Here is a 22970-nt window from a genome sequence, read left to right as displayed (position 1 = left end):
ATATGAACCTATCCTATGAGGATAAGGTTTCATATGGAACATTATGTGTCATTCATTGGTGTAATCAACCCTTTAGACTAGACAAACTAGTTTGGATTAGAGGTTTGTGTAGTTTTATGTTTAACTATTAGATTAACTGAAAACCAAACTAATGTCTCTTTTGGAGAAGGGATTCTTTGATTCCTTGGGAAATTACCAGGCTTTACTTTCAAACAATGCATTAGAAAGAACTCCTAGATCAAGATATCATCTACATAGAAAAAATGAATTAAAGAAAGAATATCATATACCATGAACTATATTCAAGCATCCCTAAAGCCAACATATAAGATCTATATTTCCATGACTCTGAGGTGTTCGAGGAATCTATGCTTGGGGTAAAGGGGTACAAAAGGATCATCGTAGGGATAAATCTTGTCCTTTCTTCATTGTTGATGGTAAAAACCCTCAACCCAAAGGGCGAGAGAAGAGGATCAACTATGAGCCAATGGATAGTGAAAATGTAAGCCAATAAGAAACTAGTTCCCACTTCTACTCTTTTATATTACTAGCTTTATTTTTTATGGCTTGCCAATCTTGCACTTAGAGCCTCTTTTATACTCCATTACCTTTCCTTCTATGGTTTTTCTAGGTCTGCCCTTAGGTCATAGTGAGCTTTGTAAATAGTAAGCACAATACTCCCGACTCATGGGACACTTTGCTAGCCTTGAGTTGAAGCGAAAACATTGTCTCTTTTATTTACTCAATATTTTTTTATTGAAACTTTAGGGGGCTCCCTCTTCCTCTAGTGATGGTAATGTGACTATAATGGTTACTATAATTCTAAAATGACAACCCTTTCCCTCTTAAAAGACCATTCCCCCTGATTGTTACTTAGAAAAGAATGTAAGAACATGCAATGAGCCAATGAGCATAGATAAGTCTCTTTTTACATGGTAGTGTCCCATGTTTAATTTACAATCCCCTTGTTATAGATAAGTCTCTTTTCACCTCAATAGTATTGGAATATCTCATCTACCTTATTTTCTCGGTGAACGATTGCAAATAACACATCTTGGACCCGATAATACCACCACATTAACCAATTATGTGCACACATGAGTGACGATAAGCTCAATGACAAGCTAATAATGTTTGTTTTCTACTAGTACTATATTAGTCGAAGAGATAATACAAGCTTGCACACGGTACTACGATGCTACCTGAAACATTTTATCTTAAAACCCAAGGTTCAATTTAAAAACAAAGGATGGCAACACGGCTGTAAGATTTATAACATACACAAGAACTATCTAGTTTTTTAAAAGAAAATCTTTACAAAGTATAAAATAGAGTACTACCTCTACGACTTTATTTTTTATTTTTAGAGTACCTTATTTATCCCACTGTCACTCCATTTTTGAGGATTTTCTTTTAAAAAATAAAATTGTCGTCGAAAGCGTGGTCGAATCTTGTGTTGACCAACGAGTCGGCACGAGCCCTTTTGTTTGACCCCACCACGAGGCCCCCGGGAATGGGACAGCGAGGCTCAATCCCCGCCCACCACGTGGCACCCCCAAACGCCTCGCTGGCACAGCCTCCCTCCCACCCCGCCGTGACTCGACACCCCCTCCCCCAAGCAAAAATGGGGCAACAAAAAAACGGCCACCACTAGTTCTCCTCACTCCGCCACCGACACCTGGGCCCCGCAAGCCGTGATCCCGCCTGGGCCCCACCAGTCAGCCACCGTTCCGCCGTGAGGTGTGGGGCAGCGGCCGACCACGCTGGAAACTTCGGGACCCCTAGATGACTAGGCTAGGCAGCGCGCCTTTCCATTATTTTTTTACTATTTTTTCTCGCCATCAAAATTTTGTTGCGCCGCTCTCTTCTCCTCCGCTCCTCACCCCGCCGCCGCCACCTCCTCCCTTCCCTTCTTCTTCTTCTCCCCCGCGCCCGCGCATATTCGCATCGCATAAATCGCACCCAAACGGGCGGAGGGAGGGAGGGATAGCATCCTTCTTGAGCGGGTTGGGCCAACTCGAGCTGCTTCTAGGCCTTTGGGTGGAGTGGGGTGGGGTTGGGTGTGATGGCTGCGGCGGCGGCGGCGGAGACGTCGGAGGCGTCCACGGCCGGGCTCGCGCTCGCGGATGCCAACATCAACTGGGAGAGGTAGCCGCTCGCCCTTGATTTCTTCCAGTTTAGAAAAAAAGTGTTGTTGTTGTTGTTGTCGTTCTTTTTTTGGGATCATGCTTGGAGGATGGCTGCGGCATCGCGTGTTGCTAGATGCTTTGCACTTGCAGGACGGTATTAGCTTCTTCCAGCAACGCCTTTTTTTTTTGGGTTGTTCGTGATGAAATCTGCCTGCGGTAGTGCTTGATTCGGGGTTTTTGTGGTGAAAAATGTTGGGATTCGTGGTTGAGGCGAAGTCGATTCACGAGCACATTTGCGTTCGTTAGGCGTTTTTCTTTCACCATTCTTGTGAGCTCGTGGGTGCACTCACGAGGATCACGCGATTGTCGCTGTCGGTTTGGATGGTGAACAGAAGTTAGGCGCTCTGGTGTTTGGTTATAGCAAAAGGCCAACTTGGGTGTGGCTTCCACAAACTACTTTCATGTGTACCTTTCTCGATCGGAATAGTATGCTCCACAAGTTGAAATGGAATTCTTGTTCAATGGTGCTAGGTACAATCCATCAAGCTGAATGTACATAAACTACAACGACGACCTTTTGCTGTTAATATGAATGATGTGCCTGTTTGTATCAAAAGTAGGACTGTAACTACTTGCTCTGGTCATGACAACATAGTCTCCAAAATACAAACTGGCTCCCTGTTTTCTGTTGTTATACATTTTTAAGTTATGATACTGTGAAAGTACTTGATAAATTGACACGTATGATTTTTCATATATTTGATCTAAATATTTTTAAAGAGATCGATGCTGAAGGTTTCGAGAGTCTTGACTCGATGTATCTGATACGACATGTTATGACTACAAGCATGTTTTCCTAAGAACTTTATTAAGTGCACCTATTTCCGTAGCACTTGGGATGTGTAACGATTCATTAATGTTTTAATGTTACACCTTGTATCGTGTGTCACAAGGGTAGGGTTGGCTCACGGATTGACATTTGGAATAACGTGCTTCTAACTAATCTTTTTGCTTCTAACGAATCTTTTAACATGGAGACCACAGCCTAGATTCATGCCATGTTTCAATTCTAGTGTCTCAACTGTGTTTTTCACATTGTTCTAATCATATAAAGTGCCACTTTGTGCTAACATATTCCTGTGACTGAAATAGCTTCCCTTTTGCTTATTCTGCATCACGTTATAGGTTGGACAAGACAAGGTTCCATGTCATTGGAGCTATCCTATTTACTGCTCAGCAAGGTGCTCTGCACCCAACAGCTGTTGTGAAGACAAGGATGCAGGTTGCAGAAGGAGGGCTTTCACACATGTCTGGCTTCACTGTTTTCAGAAGGATACTGAGAAGTGATGGTATCCCTGGTATTTTCAGAGGCTTTGGCACCTCTGCAGTTGGGGCACTGCCTGGCCGAGTCTTAGCTTTGACTTCATTGGAAGTGTCTAAAGAAATGGCATTCAAATACTCCGAACATTATGATATGTCAGAGGCATCGAGGATTGCTGTAGCTAATGGTGTAGCAGGTCTAGTGTCAAGTGTGTTCTCAAGCGCATATTTTGTGCCTTTAGATGTGGTGAGCATTCTTTCCCACTCTCATGCTTTGTTCATAATTCTCCTTTCCACGTAATGCTTTGATCATAATTCAATGTTATTAATGCATCTTTTTTGGGATGATAATTCTGGTTCAGCAAACATGAAAGCATACAAACATTTACATTGATAAGAACTTTCCTTTAACTGGTGAATTTTGTGTGCACATAAATCTTGTAACTCTTGAGATTCCTTCTTTGATTGCTTTATGTTTTTCAATGACCAAAATTTTCTTCTGACACATCCTGTTATCACATAATTCCTTTTCATACTCTTGCTGTACATCTCTTTTCTAGATCTGACAAGGGTTAAGTGTTCTCATAGTAATCTGAATGTACTTTTGTTATAGTTCCTCACATATCAACAAATTCAAAAGGATTTTACTACAATCTGATGATGTGTCTATATAGTTAGCTAGTTTACATGTTACTGCTCTGTGTTTCTGTGCTTGTAGATTTGCCAAAGACTCATGGTTCAAGGACTACCAGGAATGCCGACATACCGAGGACCATTTGATGTGATAAACAAGGTTGTCAGGACTGAGGGGCTCCGTGGCCTTTACCGAGGTTTTGGAATCACAATGTTGACTCAATCTCCGGCCTCTGCCCTTTGGTGGAGTGCATATGGTGGAGCTCAACATGCTATTTGGAGGTGTGTTAGTTTTTATTCAATATTTGTTGTTCATTTGGGTTCAAAGGTGCAAATATGCAGTTCTTATTTTATTCATATTCTTGTTATCATTGTAGGAGTTTGGGTTATGGAATTGATTCGCAAAAGAAACCATCTCAATCAGAACTTGTTGTTGTCCAAGCAACAGCAGGAACAATAGCTGGTGCTTGCTCATCAATAATCACTACACCAATTGATACTATTAAGACACGACTTCAGGTAACCACAAATTTGTTCTTCTGAACATGTAGCTGTTTTATCTTTGATTATCTGTAGAATTTACTTATTAGCATTTATTTTGTAACTTTTGTTCTCTGTATATTTGCATTGGTCTTTTCTGATTTTCCATGCTTTTTGGTGGAATTGTGGATGGGTATTGGGAGACTTATCCTACAGTTAGCATCTTCATGATAGTTATCTGGGTTGGGAATGAACTCACCTTTGCAGCATCAGAAGAGTCACAGAATTCCTCTGGCTGCAGTTTCCCCAAAGCTTCCAGTTGACAAAACCAAAATGGAACAAAGTTATGCTAGCAGATAAGATTAGGCAGTGAATGATAAATAATGCCTTGCTGTTGTGTAGTCTGTTATAAGTTTAGAAGTCGTGGTATTTATGGCCTTGTTGAAAAACACTATCTAACAAAATTTGCAGACTTTGTAAATGACAGATGTGAATATTGTGATAGCTTTGTTAATTTGTATGGGATAGCAACCATTATCTCAATGTTTCAGGGACAACTACAAAAGTTCTCATCAAATAGAATAATACACCTACGTTCTCATCTTAGACTTTCTCCATGTCCAGAGCCATGCCCTCTTCTGGTCTCCAACCACCTATGTTCATTCATATGCAACATTTGATTTCAAGGCTATCGCTGCATTGCAATTTCCTTTTTTTGGGGTCCATCATAGCAGCTGATTTCAGGACTATTGACATGATTCTGAGGTATTCAGGTCATCTTCAGTTGAGTGTTTATGTCATCATTGTGATACATTTACCTGAAATGGTGCAAAATCTCACCTTGTAGATTTTGCAAGAACGTTCATGCACATTCAAAGGACATTTCCAGTCTGGGGCTACAATTTGCTTGTAGCTGGTTGTAACTGTAGCTGATGTTAACATTCTCAAAATGTTCATGTGATGTGTTGTGTTAATGAAATGTCTTTTCAATGATACCACCGTCATATCTACCTATTACCATATCAAAGGAGATAGTAACATACAAATTACAAGTTACATGCTAGAGTTCCATCTGCGTTGTTCACGTGTTGTTATCTCAGGTGATGGATAACTATGGCAGAGGCAGGCCATCTGTCATGAAAACAACCAGGGTGCTGCTTGAGGAAGATGGATGGAGAGGTTTCTACAGGGGGTTTGGACCACGGTTTCTTAACATGTCTCTCTGGGGTACATCTATGATCGTAACATATGAGCTGATAAGTAAGCACAGCTCATTACCCATCAGTCCCTTTGGTCTGACAGGTTAATTAACCCTTTTCTTAATTGCACCTGCAGAGAGGCTCTCTGTCAAGCCAGAGGGTTCTGTTCCAACTAGATGGTGAAATATTGAAGATCCACAATCCTTATCTGTGACGGGCTGATGGCAATCTAGCCAGTTCTTTTTCAAGATTGGAATTGGCAAGTAACATCATCCAGTCAAGATATTTTGGTGATGCAAACTGTTCTCTTCAAAAGCAAAAGGATTAGCAAGTTAGTAGCTTAACATGTTCCTATACACTGTAAATATTTACTAGGCTTCTGTATGAAGTTCTAAAGGTGCTTCTTCCAGGATGTAATGGCCTGAGGTTTACCCTGGCTACTGGGGCACCATGTACGCGGCTCATAAAAGATTTTGACAAAGAGCTTTTGTATCTCTCTCCATAAGGCAACAAGTTCCCACAATATGACTTGGTTGAATTTGTTATATCATTTTTAGCAGATTCTCGCTGGCTAGCTAGTATGGCCTTGAGATGGATGATGTATCCAAACCAATCTAATGGAATCTGTAGCGGCTTAATGTAGTACTTTCTTCACATTGTCTGAAAAACATCGGTATGTTTTTGGCAATGTAGTTCTTCATAGCCTAGCCTCTTCAGAGATTTTTTTTTTGGGGATTCATTTGGTTGATTGTTTAGATGTTTCGAATTTAATTAGCGTGAATCACTGAAGATAAATCTATAGATTAGCATGAATCGTTGGGAAAAAAATCTATGTCAAAAGAAACAAGAATCTGGTGTATGCTCAGCAACCGGCGAGCTGATCTTGCAGCGAGTCTGGGCGGCCTTCCTGCAGGCAGTGCACCGGCGGCTGCGTCGGCGTCTCCGTCAGCCCGTACGCGTTCCAGCAGTACGGCTCGCTCAGCAGCGGCGAGCTGGTGCCGCCGCCGCCGCCGGCTGGCCACAGCTCGACATCGGTCATGGTGATGCCGGTGCACGCGACGGCGTCGCTGCACGCGAAGCGGACGGGCGCGCCGCCGCCGCGCGGGTTGTACGTGCCCCGGATGCCCCTGTACTCGACGCCGTCGACGCGCACGGCGGCGGTCTGGTTGGAGCAGCCGCCGCCGGCGCCGCCGTGCGCGTCGCAGTAGTACTGGTCGATGACGATGCAGCTCCTGACGTTCACCATCTGCACGTCGTCGAAAACCACCGCCGTCACCGCGCCGGCGCCGCCCTGCCACGTCTTGATCCGCACGCCGTTGTCGGAGTCCACCACCCGCGCCCCGCGCACCGCCACGTCCGACACGCACGCCCGCGCCCCGCGCGCCCCGAGCCCGCCGATGCTGATGCCGTGCCCGTGCACGCACGTCACGTTCTCGACGCGCACGCCGGAGCACCCGCCGCCGACGGACACGCAGTCGTCGCCGTTGCTGATCCTCGAGTTGGCGATCCTCACCGCCGTTGTGTTCTCCACGTGGACGCCGTCGGTGTTGGGGCTCGACGCCGGCGAGCTCACGACGAGCCCGTCGACGGCCACCCGCGCGCAGCCGTCGAACTTGAGGTGGAACTGCGGGCTGTTCTCCAGCCGCACGCCCCGCACGGCCACGTCGCTGCTCGCCACGAACTTGATCAGCTGCACATTAATCTCCTCTTTTTTATCTACCATTTAACACTTAATTACCGCAGCTAATCTGAAGCGTGTAGCGTACTTACTGCAGGGCTTTCACATGGCCCGGGCAGCGTCGATCCGTTGGGGCCCTGAACAAGATTAAGCGTGCCATGTCACGAGATCAAGGTCGGTTAATTACAAAAAAAATGCGTGTCGGGTGATGCGATTAAGGTGGTGTAATTACGTTACGTACCCTGTGAGGCTTGCACGGGAGGTTCCACCACTCCTCCCCGTTGCCTTCGATGGTGCCCTTGCCCGTCAGCGTCATCCCGTCGGCCTTGTAGAAGACGATCCACTGCCGCCGGCTGTCCGCTGCCGGCCAGTTCGCCGGCCCGTCCGGCGGCATCAGCACGCCGTCGATCTGTGGAGCGACACGCGCCACGAGCTGTTAGTGGAGGAGACATGAAATGGTTGGATTGAGCAGAGGTTTCATTATTTTACTTGGAAGGTGAGGCCTGGCTTGCATGGGCCGGCGAAGATGGTGGAGGTGATGGTGAACACGCCGTCCGACGGCACGAGCAGCGTCGCGCAGTCGGCGGCGCACGCCGCCTTCCACGCCGCGCGGAACGCGCGCGTGTCGCCGTCGGTGCACGAGCCGTTGCCCGACGCGCCGAACGCCCTCACGTCGAACACGTTGCTGCTGCTGCAGGGTGGAGGTGATGAGCCGTTCTTGGATGATGGCCCCGCCGGTGGGAGAGCGGGCGGTGTCGCTGCGACGGGAGGGATCGCCGGATGTGGCGGCGCTGGTGTCAAGGCTGGAGCGTGCGCCGGTAGTGGCATTGTCGGGGCGAGCCGCGGCGGCTTGGCCGGTGGAATTGACGGTGATTGTGTTGACGCGGGAGGGATCGCCGGAGGTAGTGCTGCTGGTGGCTTGGCCGGAGCAAGTGCCGGTGGCGTTGCAGGTGAAACCGGCCACGGTGGCTGCGCCGGAGCGACTGACGGTGGCTTTGCCACTCCTCCTGGAGGGATCGCCGGACGTAGTGATTCTGGTGGGTTGGCCGGAGCGTACGCCGATGGTTTCGAAGGAGAGTGGTGCGGTGGATGCTCCGGCGACGGCGAGAGCACTGGCGGCTTGGCCGGAGGCAATGACGGTGCCTTCGCATGATGGTGCGTCGAGGGGGCCTTCGCAGGGGAGAGTTGAGGTGGAACGGCCGGCGAGATCACCGGTGTCTTTGTGGGAGGAAGCGCCGGAGAATGCCGTGGCGCCCTGGCCGGCGGCGTCGGCGAGGGTGACGGCGGCATAGTGGGGGACAGATACGGTGGCTGGGCACGACCGCGCCACCTCGGCGCGCCGTCCACCGGGGCACCATACAAAGGAGGCCGCAGCGTTGGACACGGCGTGTCGCGCGGAGCGCGCCGCGGCGGAGCGTCATCGTCGACGCCCGGACCAGGAGGCAGACCCGGAGGCTCGGCCGGCGGTTCCCCTCCGTCGACGTCAGGAGGCAGCGCCGCCGCGGGCGGCTGAGAGATGTGGCTTCCGGTGGCGCGGTGGTGCCCGTGGTGCTGCGCCCTCCGGTGCCTCCGGTGGTAGTGCAGGTGCAGCCCTCTCGCCTCCGCGCAAGGAAGGCACGTGGACAGGAGTAGCAACGCGGACAGCACCGCCGCCGCCGCCATGCAACGCGACGTCGTCATAGACGACGGCGGCGGCCGGTGCCCCCGGCGAGCCGCGCCGCGATGCGAGCGAGTGCTTAGCTGTGAATGTGAAGCGAGCTATAGGAGGAGCTGAGCCAGTGCTGCTTGAGGGAGTTTGAACAGAGCGGGAGATGCATTATATACGACCAAGACTTGTGGCTACCATTCGGCGATGGCTCTAAAGTTAGCATTTTTTAATGTTAGATCTATCTTATTTAATATATAATATATAATAATAATAATAATTTATTTTCTTGTGATTTTTTTATTTAAGTACTTTAAACATGATATGTATTTTCAACATTTATATAAGTTCTTTGAAAAAGATGAATGATTGAAAATACATTTAAAGGTTAGCAGATAAATATTAAAAAGAGAAGGAGTATCGGGTAATTATAAGGTCCGGCATAATATCGAGGCAGCAAAACTGCGCCGTTGTATGTAGTCTGGTATGCTTGTGGCTAGCATTTGATGATGGGAAAAAAAATGAATGCATGTTAGATTATCATACGTATGCACGTACGTACTGTTACAATTTTATAGTAAGCACTGTACCCGTATATATAAGTATATAACCGACGCAAAAGAAAAAAAAAAAGTGCCACTGTGTTGTACTGCTCAAAACTAGGAAACAGTTTTTAGCACACAGGTGTATATATACCGTGTGCTTGTATGCCATCTAAATAGTCATAAAAAATATGAAAAAATTTAATAGCGTAGATTAATATGAGTTATATCACTTCACAAACATGCATATTTAAATTTAACTTCTACAAGTTGTAGCAAAAAAAAACAAAACTGAAACTAAGTATATGCATATGCATAATTGTTTTTGTTATTTTTGCTACAACTTGTAGAAGTTAAATTTAAACTTACATGTTGGTGAAGTGATATAACTCATATCAAACTATTTTATCAATTTTTTTCATATTTTTAATGACTATTTAAATGACATACAAGCAACAGGTGTATATACACCTGTGGGATAAAAAACTTCTTCCCACAAACTACCGGTTAATTCGTGGCTAGCATTAGTCGATGGTAGATGTGTGTGCGGGGGAGATTTGCTGATCAAACGACGTATTTCTAACGAAAGTAATTTACAAATAAACTTTTACATACGTGTTTTTAGCGATTAAAGAAATATTGAGAAATAAATTATAAATAAACTTTTATATACGTGTTGTTAGCGATTAAAGAAATATTGAGAAATAAAATACGATAAAAATATTTTAAAATTAACTCTAAATTTATGTTTAAAAATTTAAATTTTAATTGTAAGCATAAACCAAACAACGAGATCACAAGTTTTGTACGATTCAGATCAACATCGGCTGATAGCGATAGGATGGAACGCGAAGCCAGGGCGAGACGCTTGGCCTCGACATTCCTTGGCTTCTCCTCCGTTTTGATTAGATGCAGTAATAATAACTAATGATCTTCTTTTTACTACTAGTTATTATTAGTTCAGTGCTGAAATGAAATGCTGGTGTGAAATTTCAATTTCAGATGCAGAGGGAAACTGGGAAAGGAGGAGCGAACATGATAGAGCGGGAGCTGTTCAACAATACCAGTTTGAGAGGGAATTGAGGTCACCTGCTGTTTGCCAGTATGGCTACAACTCATACTGAACACTATAGCCCGACCTAATTAACAGTATTTTCAGTAAAAATCTTGATCGTGCAAATCTTTGATCTGACGATGGGGAAAACTTGAGACGGTGCTAAACTTGCAGTCCCTAAGAGTGTGTTTGGTCGCCTGTGTTTACTCTAGGCCCAGCTAGTCCTGCCTGGCACATACAAGATGATGTTTGGTTCATGTATTTGTGAAGACAGACCCGTTGAAGCAGGTGTTTGGTCAATTGCACATGTACATGACTTGTTCTAATTGCCATCAACCAACTCAAAGAGAAGGTGTTCCATTTCATAGACACAACAATAGTCAGATCCTGCAATGGCTGGATGAGGTTACCACAAATCTGCATAAAAACATTTTTATACCATCGTCAAACCAATAATATTTGCATCCGAGTAAGAAACCAAACCAAGAAATTGATCAAATAACTTGAGATTAACTTCAAGATGTGAATACCATAATACACAATACGCATGCTTTTATTTTCACAAGATCCAACCTTCAAACCATCCATTCCAAACTTTTTACTAGATCTAGATCGGAACCAATAATAACTGAATCAACAAACAAGAGAAAAGAGATGAACCACGTAGAGAGGGAGCAAAGAGGAATGAATCCATGAATACCACTTGACGAGGGAAAATCACCAAGTCAAAGAGAAGAGAGGGAGATGAGCGCATGAGCCAGGTTAGAAAAAATGGAGGGAAGTGTGGGAGTGGAGGCCACTGGAAGGGGAAGACTTATCCTAATAAAATCCTAGTCTACGCGTGAAAGAGAAAATATTAGCGCGTGCGATACATTCCTGACGCCATTTTTTTCGCCAGCTCGAGCCAGGCCCACGAGAAACAAAAAGAAGTTGTGTTTCACCTCAGCCAGGCGCATCGTCCTTTTTTGCACACGTCTGGCCAGGCTTGTCGAACTGCGCAGGCAACCAAACACCAGTGAGCTGCATCTGATCAGCCTAGTTGAGGCTATATGCATCCTACCAAACACACCCTAACTGCATGGGAATATGAGATCCCTATTCCTTCGGAGGGGATGCTGTTAAGGGAGGCAACGATAACACTCTAGCAGCAACAACAACAAAAGATGCCTCCTATGCAGTTAGTTGGCTGCCAGGCCCGGTCCTAACTTTTTGGGCTTCTAGTGAGAAACTAAATATAAAGAGTCTTATCACTTTATAACAATAATCAATAGACATAATTATATATTTATGAATTATTAGTGAATGCACGTGTAAGTTATGTCGACATGTATTGAATGGAGTTGATTAAATTAAATAGTGTATCACTTATGTCATGCTCATGTAACAGAATAAATAATACACAAATATTTTATTCCTTCATCGTTTATGTTAACTGCCAGATCAATTCTTTTTAGGAGATGAAGTGAAGTGGTGCTTCTCTGCTTAGAGCATCCTACGTCTAATGTCATTATTCTTCAAGTAATCATGGATATGGATGTTGTTTAGTAGGTTGTCTCGAACATCTAGATGCACATGCAATTAATGTGACCCAGTAAATATTAGGGACCCCTAAATATTATATTGATTAATTTAGTAGAAGCATAAGAAATAAAATATGTGCATGTACCTTCAATAGGAGAGCATACATCCCACTATTTGGCCACAATGGAAGGCCCATGGTTGTATTGCTGGTACTGACAGAATTTTCTGTAAATTTGATATAGTTGGTTGGTAAGGCATTTATTAGATAAACATATAATTAATATTTATCTGTGAGTATAATTGTGTATGTACCCATCTCATTATTAACCACAAAAACCTTGCAACAATAATTGACCTATCCAATTCTGCTCGCATTAGCATTTGTTAATAGCGATCGCATTGATCACCAAGTATTAGAATAAAACTAATATTCTCCCTGCAAAGTATGATTGTTAGTCTAAATATTAAATTTTTGAAATGCCTAAAGTAAATAGATTTCAAGCATTTTTAGTACCAGACATCTAACAATGCAAACTTTTGAGCCAATCTTTTCACTTCTACTTATGCTTATAAGCTAAAATTTAAATTTTCAACATTAAATTTGGAGTTGATTTTGAGGATTTTTTTATACTAAAGCTTATTTTTTTAGCTTTGGCTTTTATAGCACTAAGAATAGCTAATTAAAAAGTTTACTTATAAATTATACTTTATTTATAAATATGTCGTATAACTTTTTTCATGAAAAAACAAACAACTACCCCCGCTTTTGGGTATGCTCGGTTAAGCTAGACTATGGCTGTACATAGGGTTGAAAGTGAGTCGGATAATTTCCGTCCGACCGGATCGTTTTTCGGATTCGGATAGCTTCGGTCGGATAGTTTCGGAAATTTTCGGATTCGGAATCAGATTCGGATATTTTTTTCGGATACGGAAACGAATACGGTACGGGTGATATCTGTCGGATTCGGATATCCGTCGGATAGTATCCGGATTTTTTTCCAGATATCGGGACCTATGCATTAACCATTCAATCAAATCAGCTCAACCTAAAGAAGTCCATCCCAACGGCCAAACTAGTGTTAACCTTAGCTGGTTCTGATTAACTGGCTTCAAGTAGTCTAGGCGTCCACGACCATACAATCGCAACGGATATTTCTTTCTATGGTATTAGTAATTACTTATATTTAAAAATATTGATAAGTTATATACTTATATTAAAAATAACAAGTTATATTTCTTCAATGATACGTAAAGCTTAGTTTAAGAGGTTTTTGTGTTCCGATTAATATTTGTCACCGTATTCGTTTCGATCCGTATTCACTCCGTATTTGTATTCGATAATATTCGATTCCGTTTTCATATCTGAGTTTCTGATTTCGATTTTGATTCTAAAAAAATAAAAACGAATATGATAGAGCCGGTTTCCGACCATATTCGATCCGTTTTCATCCCTAGCTGTACAGCCGCAGCACTATAGCTGTTGTAGCACAAATTTGCTTGCTGGATCCTGGCAACTAGTTCCCTATCTAAGCAATGCTAGATCCAACAAACGATACTAGAGGGGTTTGAGGGAACTAGATGTAGCTTTAGAAACCATTTCTAATATTAATCTTTAACATAAAATTTTATGAGGCGCTTACGAGATGCTCGTATAGTCAGTGGTGAACATAGAAAAAAATTACTAAAGATCCAATATGTACCAATTATCTAATTTTTATATTTATACACTAGTTATTAATAAGATATAATCTAGTAAGAATTAGATAATTTATCTGGGATCCGAGAACCCCGGGAAGCGGGAAGCAGGTTCGCCACTGCATATAGTCTTAACGGCAGTAGTGGGGGCTGGAGCCCCCACACCATGCTAGATCCATACGTTCTTATATCTAAGTCCAAATATTCTAATACGGTATTTTTTTCATTGCGGGTTTAGGCTATCTTAATATACTCTTTCAGAGCTCTTATTGGTTTGTTCGTCCCCTTTTCACTCTCCCCACGACGTGCTGGGAAAAGATTGCATTTGGTAGCGAACCCATGGCCGAAAGAAGTTAAGGGAAGATTTAAGGTTAGCTCATACAAGTTGTCGTTATTACATGCTCTCTTCTGCATTTCCAATTGCAACTTGCCATTTACACGCTTCAAGGACACAGCAAATGCTAGAGGCTAGTAATCAACCTAGGCTTAGCTTTGCCTCGAACTAGTGGCTAGCTAGCCTTAACTTGTCTGTGTATCTAGCTTTGCAATATGGCTGTTAACTAATGCTGATGTCGCCTTAATCAAGTACTCCCTACGGCCCTAAATATTTAACACAGTTGACTTATTTATATATATATATATATATATATTTGACCATTTGTTTTATTTAAATTTTTCTGTAAAATTTGTAAAGCTATATATATACATAAAAGTATACTTAACAACAAATAAAATGATATAAAAATAATTAATAATTATGTAAATCTTTTGAATGAAATGAATGGTCAAATATGTATAAAAAATCAACGACATCAAATATTTAGAGACGGAGGTAGTATAAATAACTGGTTATTAATTTAATTAATTACTCATGTATATAGTACATGTGTGCTACGCTGTGTTGCTGATATAGTTTTCATGAGCGACAAGATCCCGGGAGCATATTGTCGCTGAATTAATTTGATGTTACTTGACTTGCATTGACTCGATCGATCACATGAAAACGAATGAAATTGACAGGGAGATCGAGATGAGTTTAGCCGATCGAGTCGGCGAGATTAGTTTACAGGTGCCAATAAATTCCACGCTTGTACCCAGAAGGAAGCTTCTAGTCCTTCACGAGGTCGATCGATTTTAGCTTGTGATGGTGCGACATATATATATATATACCTCAAAAAATACTGTACACTTGGCCGCTGGCGCAGCGACGGTTCTGGCATGTAAATGCTAAGCTTCATGAATTTTATTTTTCGTTTGAAATGAATATATTTTGTTTTTGAGTGGATATACTCGTGGGTAAATTCTGCATCCTACGGGCTATATGTATATGTGAAAACTTTATTTTTTTAAGTGTTTAAGAAAGAAAACGATATAATTGCATTAACTTTTTTCTGGAATTTGAAGTTAGCGATTGTGGAATTGTATATTCAATCCACTGTAGATCTTTCTGATACTTTCTACGTCACCAGACAATAGCCCGTACGTCGTAACCGATTTTTCAAGATCATAAAATTAATATTAAAAAATTAAAATGTTACTTGAATCAAGATGAAAAGAAGTGTATCAATAGAAAAATTAAAGAGATGCCTGCCTGATCTATTCTCCTCTCCTATTTAAAGTTCAAAGAGACGGGAAGTTGGTTTTGGAAAGCACTTGCATAGTTGCATAGATTACGTTAACGTTGACAAAATGATTTCTTATAGCACACCTCATAGCTCCACGTGACGATAGTGGTGATGGTGATAGATTTACTACTACCACCGCTAGTTTTCTAACTAGTACAGATAATTAAAAAAAATTAGGATTACTAAATATGATGACGTATATATTTGTTGCAAACTGGATAAAAACTTTATACAAACCTAGTTTAGTTTTTTAGCAAACTTTTTAATTAACTGAATAAAGCTTGTGGCTCCACCAATTATACTACGCTTTTGGTAGACGCAATGTCATGTAAGATGAAATATTGTCAAAATTTGTCAAATAACATGAGAATATGAGGGAGTTGGATATGTTTTGTGACACAATCCGAATGCCTTATGGTCCAAAACTTCCAAGGACAGGTGGGCGATACAACCACCTTAAATCCCACTTAGGTCAAAACCACTACCAAACAAACAGAGGAATGCGTTTTACTCGATTTTGAGAGTTGAGAAAACCACAGAATATTTTTAAAAATGACTAAATATTGAAAAATATATACTTCCCCATTCCAAATTAAATATACTGATAAGTAACCAACACCATATAAACAGAACCAGAGGTAGCACTAATCAAGTACCTCAGGCAGGAGAAGAGAAGATTCAGTGAACCTACACATAACAAACCTAAGTGACCAACTCCTATCCTAAGCAAGATACAGCTACAAAAACGAGTTTACTTTCTGTTTGAAGGAAAAGCTTTGCAGCAAAACGTCTAGGGATAGACACCCTAGTCTTTTCATTTATGTTTCTACTTATGCACCAAACTTTAAATTTTCAATTTTAATTTAGAGTTGATTTAAGTTTTCTTTAGTATAGTTTATTTTCAGACCTGGCTTTTACATCACCAAAAATACTTATATAAAAGTTTTATTTATACCATACTTTTCGTCTACAAATATACAATTAGCCATTTTCGATTTCGATCGCCATAGAGAAAAGGAAAGCAAACCCAACGGAACTGATGCATGTGACCCTTTGGCCGTCCATCTGCACTGTACGCCGGACGCGACAGAAGACGGTACACTCCCCTGATCAAACAACACAGAGAATATTGCACATAACACACACACGCACTCGCTCCCATCTCATTCTGTCTCCCTAATATACAAACACAGGGATGATGTCCTTGCCACTAACTAATTAAAGCAAAATAATCCATCATCCATGGTGAGTGTATCTAAGACAGCCCGTGATCAAAACCCTAACCACTTTTGCTGTGTTAGTTTGCCGAACCAATCAATTTACATGAAGTGTTCATTTTTATTTCTTCTTTGAAAAATGGAGTATTAGCCGACCTATCAATCAATTAACATGAAGTGTTCATTTTTATTTCTTCTTTGAAAATAGAGTATTGGTAGGATTCATTTGGATGCCTATTTCAGATTTCAACCCTGTGGATATATCAGCTGATAGTATGACAAGGAATCTTCTTTTTCTTTTTTTTCCCCCAAAAGACGACGTTTTTTTTTTATGATGAAGAAGTTGCCTCATTTTAGGGAGATGAATTAGTTTGTGAAAAGTTAACAATAGGTTGAATATGATGTTATACTCTTTCTGACCATGACCCATGTTTTCAGGTGTTGGGGGGTTGATTGATCACCAGCTGGGACCGGTATATATTCAGCATCATTTTTGTTGTGTCAAAATTAGTAGTATCATATTGGAAATCACTGTAGAGAACCCCCAGTAGATGTAAGTAGGAAGTGTTCTATGTAATACGAGTATTGTAACAGTGATACCATTAACTTTTTACTGCACGATTAACCATTCGTCTTATTTAAAAAAAAACTTGTGTAATTATCATTTATTTTGTTGTGGGTGGATTTATTCCTAAATGTATTTAATATTAATTTACATTTTAATATGTGTTTGTATTTTTTTAAATAAGATGAATAGTTAAATACATGATAAAAAGTTAACAGTATCATCTAGTAAAATACGAAAGAATAGTTCACTGGCTGTATGCCAATAGTATGTAATATATACAGCCAATGTGGCAATCCTGCGTGCTATGGACGGAGCTGGAAATGGTTTTTGTCCTCCCAAAGTACAGAGCCAGAATTCAGGCGCAGCAATGCCAAGAGCTAGTCGGATTCATGTGTATCTCTGAATAAGATTCATGTATCTCTCTGAAACTTCTTTTGTTCGTGAGCGTCACGGGTAACTTCAGAAGCTCGACGCATCGTCTGCAGTCTGCTGCTATCTGATATTATACCAGGAAAACAGCTCATCGATCTCCACACAAGTGCACAACCTATCAAAATCTGATCTTACCCCTCCTTGCCGGAGAAAAAAAAAAACTGATTTAGTCATGTATGTTAGTGACACATGAATGAAAAAAAAAACATGAATAGAAAAAAAAACGTAAGAGTATAATATGATTACATATGAAAAACATAGTATTAAAAAACATAGAGAAAACATCATACATGTTGTTTGGAACACATGAATAGATAAGACGCAAGATTCTTGCTAATTTAGTATAAAATATAGTTTCTGGTGTTTCGATGGATATTTAGACTAAGAGTATTTGAAGACACATGCATTGATTTGTCTTGGACTTCTCAAAGAAAATTAAAAAAGAGTTTCTAATGAATGTCTAAATTCATATGAAATTCCTATAAAATCATGGGCAAAGCAAAATTTTATCTACATTTCCTATACCCTTTCCCTCTAATCCAAAGGAGTGAACAGTGAACAAATCCTATAGGAATTGAATCATTCAATTTCCCTCTAAATTTTCTACAATCCAAGTGAGGCCTTAATGGGCCGTGCCAGCATGTAGGCCTTTGTTAGGCCAGACGGAGGCTGGTTAAGCCCAAGTTACGTTAGGTTACTGCTGACCTCACTGCTGTTGGTTAAGCCCAAGTTACGTTAGGTTAATGGCCCAAGACACGAAAGCAAGTGCGTCGTAGGCTGCTCCTCACTGCTGTTGGTCTCTTTTTATTTGGTCTAATCCACTAATAATTGAGATGGACTGAATTTGTGGATGATCTATAAAACAAAGACATGGAACACTTCTCAAGAGCATTTAGGATGTGTTTGGCGTGGAAGATGTGAGTTGGATTGAATCTATTTTTGGATTGTAGGATGAATTGATTTTATTTTTCTTTATGGTTGGATGGATGGATTAGACCCTATTTTTTGTTTGGTGGGAGGGATGAGATAGGATGGGTTGGACCTGTTTTTTATTTGGTCGAATGGATGAGATGTGATAAATGGTATCTCTCATATTCAAAAATAAATATTAATAATATATGAATAACCTAAAGTAATTGGATGTATATTTATACAAGTAATATATTTTAAATAAATTTAATAAATAAAATGAACACCTCTCTGTACGTCATGGTCTTATCCGTCCCACCGTTTTGGTGGGATGTGTTAGACCTGGATCTAAGAGGAATATTGTTTTCCTGGGTCTAATCCATCCCACCTATCCACCAACCAAATAGGATTAGAAATGATTGGCTCTATCCCAATCCATCCCATCCCTGCAACCACACGCATCCTTATATCTTTTATGTCCTTTTGGCTACCATATCAAATGTAGTATAACAGTTCAATATATGTTTTGCCTTGACACGGTATGGCAGCACGGTTCAATATCAGGGAGTCAACATTAAAATAAGTGAGCAAAAATAGGCTTAGCCTAGCTATATAAGGCATGGCCCATAGAGACAAGGGAGTAGACTTAGGGCATGTTTGGGGGAGCTTCTCCCAGCTACAGCTTTTTCCAAAAACTGTTTCTACCAGAAGCTGACTCAAACGGTTCACGGCTTCTGAGAATTTATAGTTACAGATTCTGAAAAATAAACTAAGAATCCAAAAGCTGGAGAAGCTGGGTTTATGAGCTTTTCTAAATTCTCAGAAGCTGGCTACCAAGCAGCTGTTTTTTTGAATCTAAAGCTGCTCCAAACAGGCCCTTAGCCGTATAAGTGACCGCCCATAGAGATGAGGAAGGCAAAACAAACTTTTTAAGAGGAGCACAGTAGACTCATACCTTCCGGGCCGATTATCTTGGGCCTGGGCCCTGGGCCTTCAGGGCCAGGCGACCTGTTTTGTTTGGCCATCTTTACCGTTGTCTGCTTGGATGTTACCGCGCGTTGGCTGGGCCTTTTGTAGGCAGCGCTGCCATCTCCATTAATTTGGTTTAGCTGACAGGGAAATTACATTATGTTTACTATAATCCGTTTGATTTTAAAAGGACCAGCTTGTGATCTTCCCTTGAAATGTGAAGCACGTGGTTAAGCTCGATTGTTTTGTTGAGCTAGCGATGCTATCTAACTACATTATTTTCTTAGGTTTATATATTTATATATATAACACGGCATGCTAATGAGAATAACTCAGTATAAGTTATCTCTTGCAAGCGCATTACAGCATTATTAGGACTGACTATCCAATTTTCTTTTCAAATCCTGTTTACATGATAACAGATACGTTCATTGCCCTCTTTGGAAATGATCTCAGCAAATCAACGCTCTTTAAATTCGTATTCTAATGGATGACACATTTAACTTTTAAACACATGTTTGATAATTACTTTTATTTAAAAATTAATACAAATGTGTACAAGTTATAATTACAATAAATTTAGTAATAAATCCAAACTCAACAAAATAAGTGATAGCTATGTATGTTTTCTAAATAAGACCAGTTATCAATGACATCACAGAGAGATTAGTTTGGAATGAGGCTTATATTTACGAGCGCATTAGTTCTTGAAAGTATTATATGGGCTAAGGCCCACATAAAAAAAATTACTAAAAAAATCTCAAAAGTACACTCAATAGAAGGCATATATTTCATCTGTTTTATTTCGTATTGTAGGACGTTTTTTCTATATGTCTAGATCCATGCATATTGTTTATATATGTCTTAGATCCATTAGTATCAATATAAATCTAGGTGATAATAGAAAGTTGTGCTTTGTGAAACTGAGGTAGTACATGTCAAATTTAGTATAACTTGTTAGGTCTAAGAGAGCGAGACCGATTACCTTTAATGGATGAGTGCTCTACTAACAACTTAAGGCCCTGTTCGGTTATTTCCCAAGAAAGATGGATTGGAGAAGATTGAGGGGAACAATTCCACATCATAATAGGTGTGGAATAAATCCCTTTATAATACCCTTAAATTTGTTTTAAAAATTTTCTATAGGAAAGTTGTTTTAGAAAATCATATTAATTAATTTTATATTTTTAATAATTAATAATTAATAATTAATTAATCATATACTCATCTATTACTGTGTGTTTTTCGTGCCAGGGCATAAGTTAACTTATGCCCACCAGCCGAACGCAGCCTTATCTAACTCGGTTAACATTTATATATACAGACCAAACAGTACTCCCTCCTATTTTTTTATTTGACGTTGGTAACCAACGTCATATATTTACACATGGAGAAAATATATCCTATTATTAATTGCTGAAAATCTTTCTATATTTTTAGTTTGATGCTCAGTGTTGCGATTTTCGCACTGTTAAAAAAAGAAACAATTGTAGCTCATCACAGGTGAAAGGCATGAAGACGGGTAGCTTTGATGCTCTACCAGGCTCTAGCTGGTTATTATAGCGGGATGATTATTTAAGTGTTTCATTAAATTAAAAAAAGTCAAACAATATATTTATAAATTAAAAATAGTTTATAAATAAAAGAATTTATATATGTATTCTTAACGATTTAAAAGCGAAGGCTGAAAGATAAACTTCATAAAAAACCCTAAAATTAACTTCAAATTTGATGTTAAACTTTAAATTTTGGCTTATAAACATGTGTATAAGTGAAAAGAGCAGCTGGTTGCTGAATGCTTGCTCTCTCTCTCTCTGCGTTAATTACCGTGTAATCATCCATCATTAATTTCTCAACCTGACAAGTGGCATCAGGGGGCTTCATATCGATCAGTCCAACACTTGGCTGGTAGGTTGGTAGGTGGGAGTAAATATGTATGTGTGCATCATCTCCTTTTTCGTCGCGTCCGTCGTTAATTAGTTGATACATCTTCGATCAACAGGATGCTGATGACTGAAACCGGCTAGAACACGAAGTGATCATGATATAAATGAGTTGGATGCCGGTTTTATTGCAATATTTGCCTAGGCCGTGTTCTTTGCCCCTCCTCGTTTTCCATACACACGCTTCCTAAACTACTAAACGATATATTTTTTTAAAGTTTTTTTTATAAAAAAGTTGTTTTAAAAATCATCTTAATATATTATATATTTTTTAATAATTAATAATTAATTAATTATATACTAATCTACTACTATGTTTTTTGGGTCATGGATAAGTTATCTTACCCCCTATCTATCGAACACGGCCCTAGTGTGTATCTCAATCTGGTGCCGTTGTGTTTCCAGCACATCAGGTTTAAATAATCTTGGGTTTCAAGTTAGAATCTATAAAATATGTGAAACTGTTTATTTTTGAATGAAAATAATTTGGGAATAAAACGTTTATATATGTGTTCTTGGCAATATAAAAGTAAATGCTGAAAAATAAACTACGATAAAAAGACCCTAATTAATCTAACTTTAAGTTTTAAATTTTTAATTTTAACTTATAAGTATAAACATAAGTTAAAAGATGAAGTCTAAGAATACTTCAAGTGTGCGTGTGAAAATATGACTGTGTGTTGCAACAGGAAATGAAAAAGTGATGGTGCGATAGTGTTAGACAGATGAAACAGTTCAAAGAAAAAGAGAATTATGTAGATTATTAAAAGATTTATACAATGATGTTTTATATTATTGCTTTAAATTATATCTCATGAATTGTGTAGCCTGTATTAATATGAGAACATGATTTATTTTTATTATTCACATAACTCATAGTATATACTCGCAAAAGTACTCGTGTGTTGCTCCAAATCAAATTAATTTGAATAATCCAAACTACAATAGGTTTTGAAAATAAATTGCGCATTGAGTCAGGAATAGACATAGATGTCGAGTAGCTGTGTGCTGCTGAGAGAAGCTTAGATCACCGATGTTCGTCTCGGCCGTTTCTATAGTGACCTCTTCTCCTATTGCGATGACTTCTTGTCCGAGTCTAAGGATTTGATACTGGAGGAAGGTGGGGATGACGTCAAGTCCGCATGGCCCTTATGGGCTGGGCCACACACGTGCTACAATGGCAATGACAATGGGAAGCAAGGCTGTAAGGCGGAGCGAATCCGAAAAGATTGCCTCAGTTCGGATTGTTCTTTGCAACTCGGGAACATGAAGTTGAAATCGCTAGTAATCGCGGATTAGCATGCCGCGGTGAATATGTACCCAGGCCCTGTACACACCGCCTGTCACACCCTGGGAATTGGTTTCGCCCGAAGCATCGGACCAGTGATCACCCATGACTTCTGTGTACCAC

The 22970-nt window shown here is 40.6% G+C and overlaps 2 protein-coding genes across 3 annotated transcripts; one reads left to right on the top strand and one right to left on the bottom strand.

Moving 5' to 3' along the window:
- The first annotated feature begins 1879 nt into the window (after window positions 1-1879).
- On the top strand, window positions 1880-6561 carry LOC102708934 (solute carrier family 25 member 44-like). 2 transcript variants are annotated; one of them, XR_001550027.2, is made up of 7 exons: window positions 1880-2148; window positions 3315-3696; window positions 4168-4364; window positions 4460-4601; window positions 5663-5822; window positions 5898-6092; window positions 6172-6561. XR_001550027.2 is itself a non-coding variant. In XM_006644070.3 (6 exons), the coding sequence occupies exons 1-6, from the start codon at window positions 2066-2068 to the stop codon at window positions 5942-5944; spliced, it is 1011 nt and encodes a 336-aa protein (XP_006644133.1). In that variant the 5' UTR covers window positions 1880-2065; the 3' UTR covers window positions 5945-6400. The 2 variants fall into 2 exon arrangements, 1 of the variants encoding a protein (XP_006644133.1); XM_006644070.3 differs by having other exon boundaries at window positions 5898-6400.
- LOC102708393 (polygalacturonase At1g48100-like) lies at window positions 6502-12397 on the bottom strand. The gene is made up of 6 exons (XM_040519954.1): window positions 12347-12397; window positions 8397-9179; window positions 7929-8357; window positions 7681-7848; window positions 7532-7576; window positions 6502-7451 (listed from the first exon to the last, which is right to left on the bottom strand). Exons 1-6 carry the CDS (start codon window positions 12395-12397, stop codon window positions 6624-6626), a joined length of 2304 nt encoding a protein of 767 aa, XP_040375888.1. The 3' UTR covers window positions 6502-6623.
- Window positions 12398-22970: the final 10573 nt, after the last annotated feature.

Source organism: Oryza brachyantha, chromosome 1 (assembly GCF_000231095.2).
Source record: "Oryza brachyantha chromosome 1, ObraRS2, whole genome shotgun sequence".
Taxonomy (NCBI): domain Eukaryota; kingdom Viridiplantae; phylum Streptophyta; class Magnoliopsida; order Poales; family Poaceae; genus Oryza; species Oryza brachyantha.
This window is presented reverse-complemented; position numbering and strand designations above follow the sequence as displayed.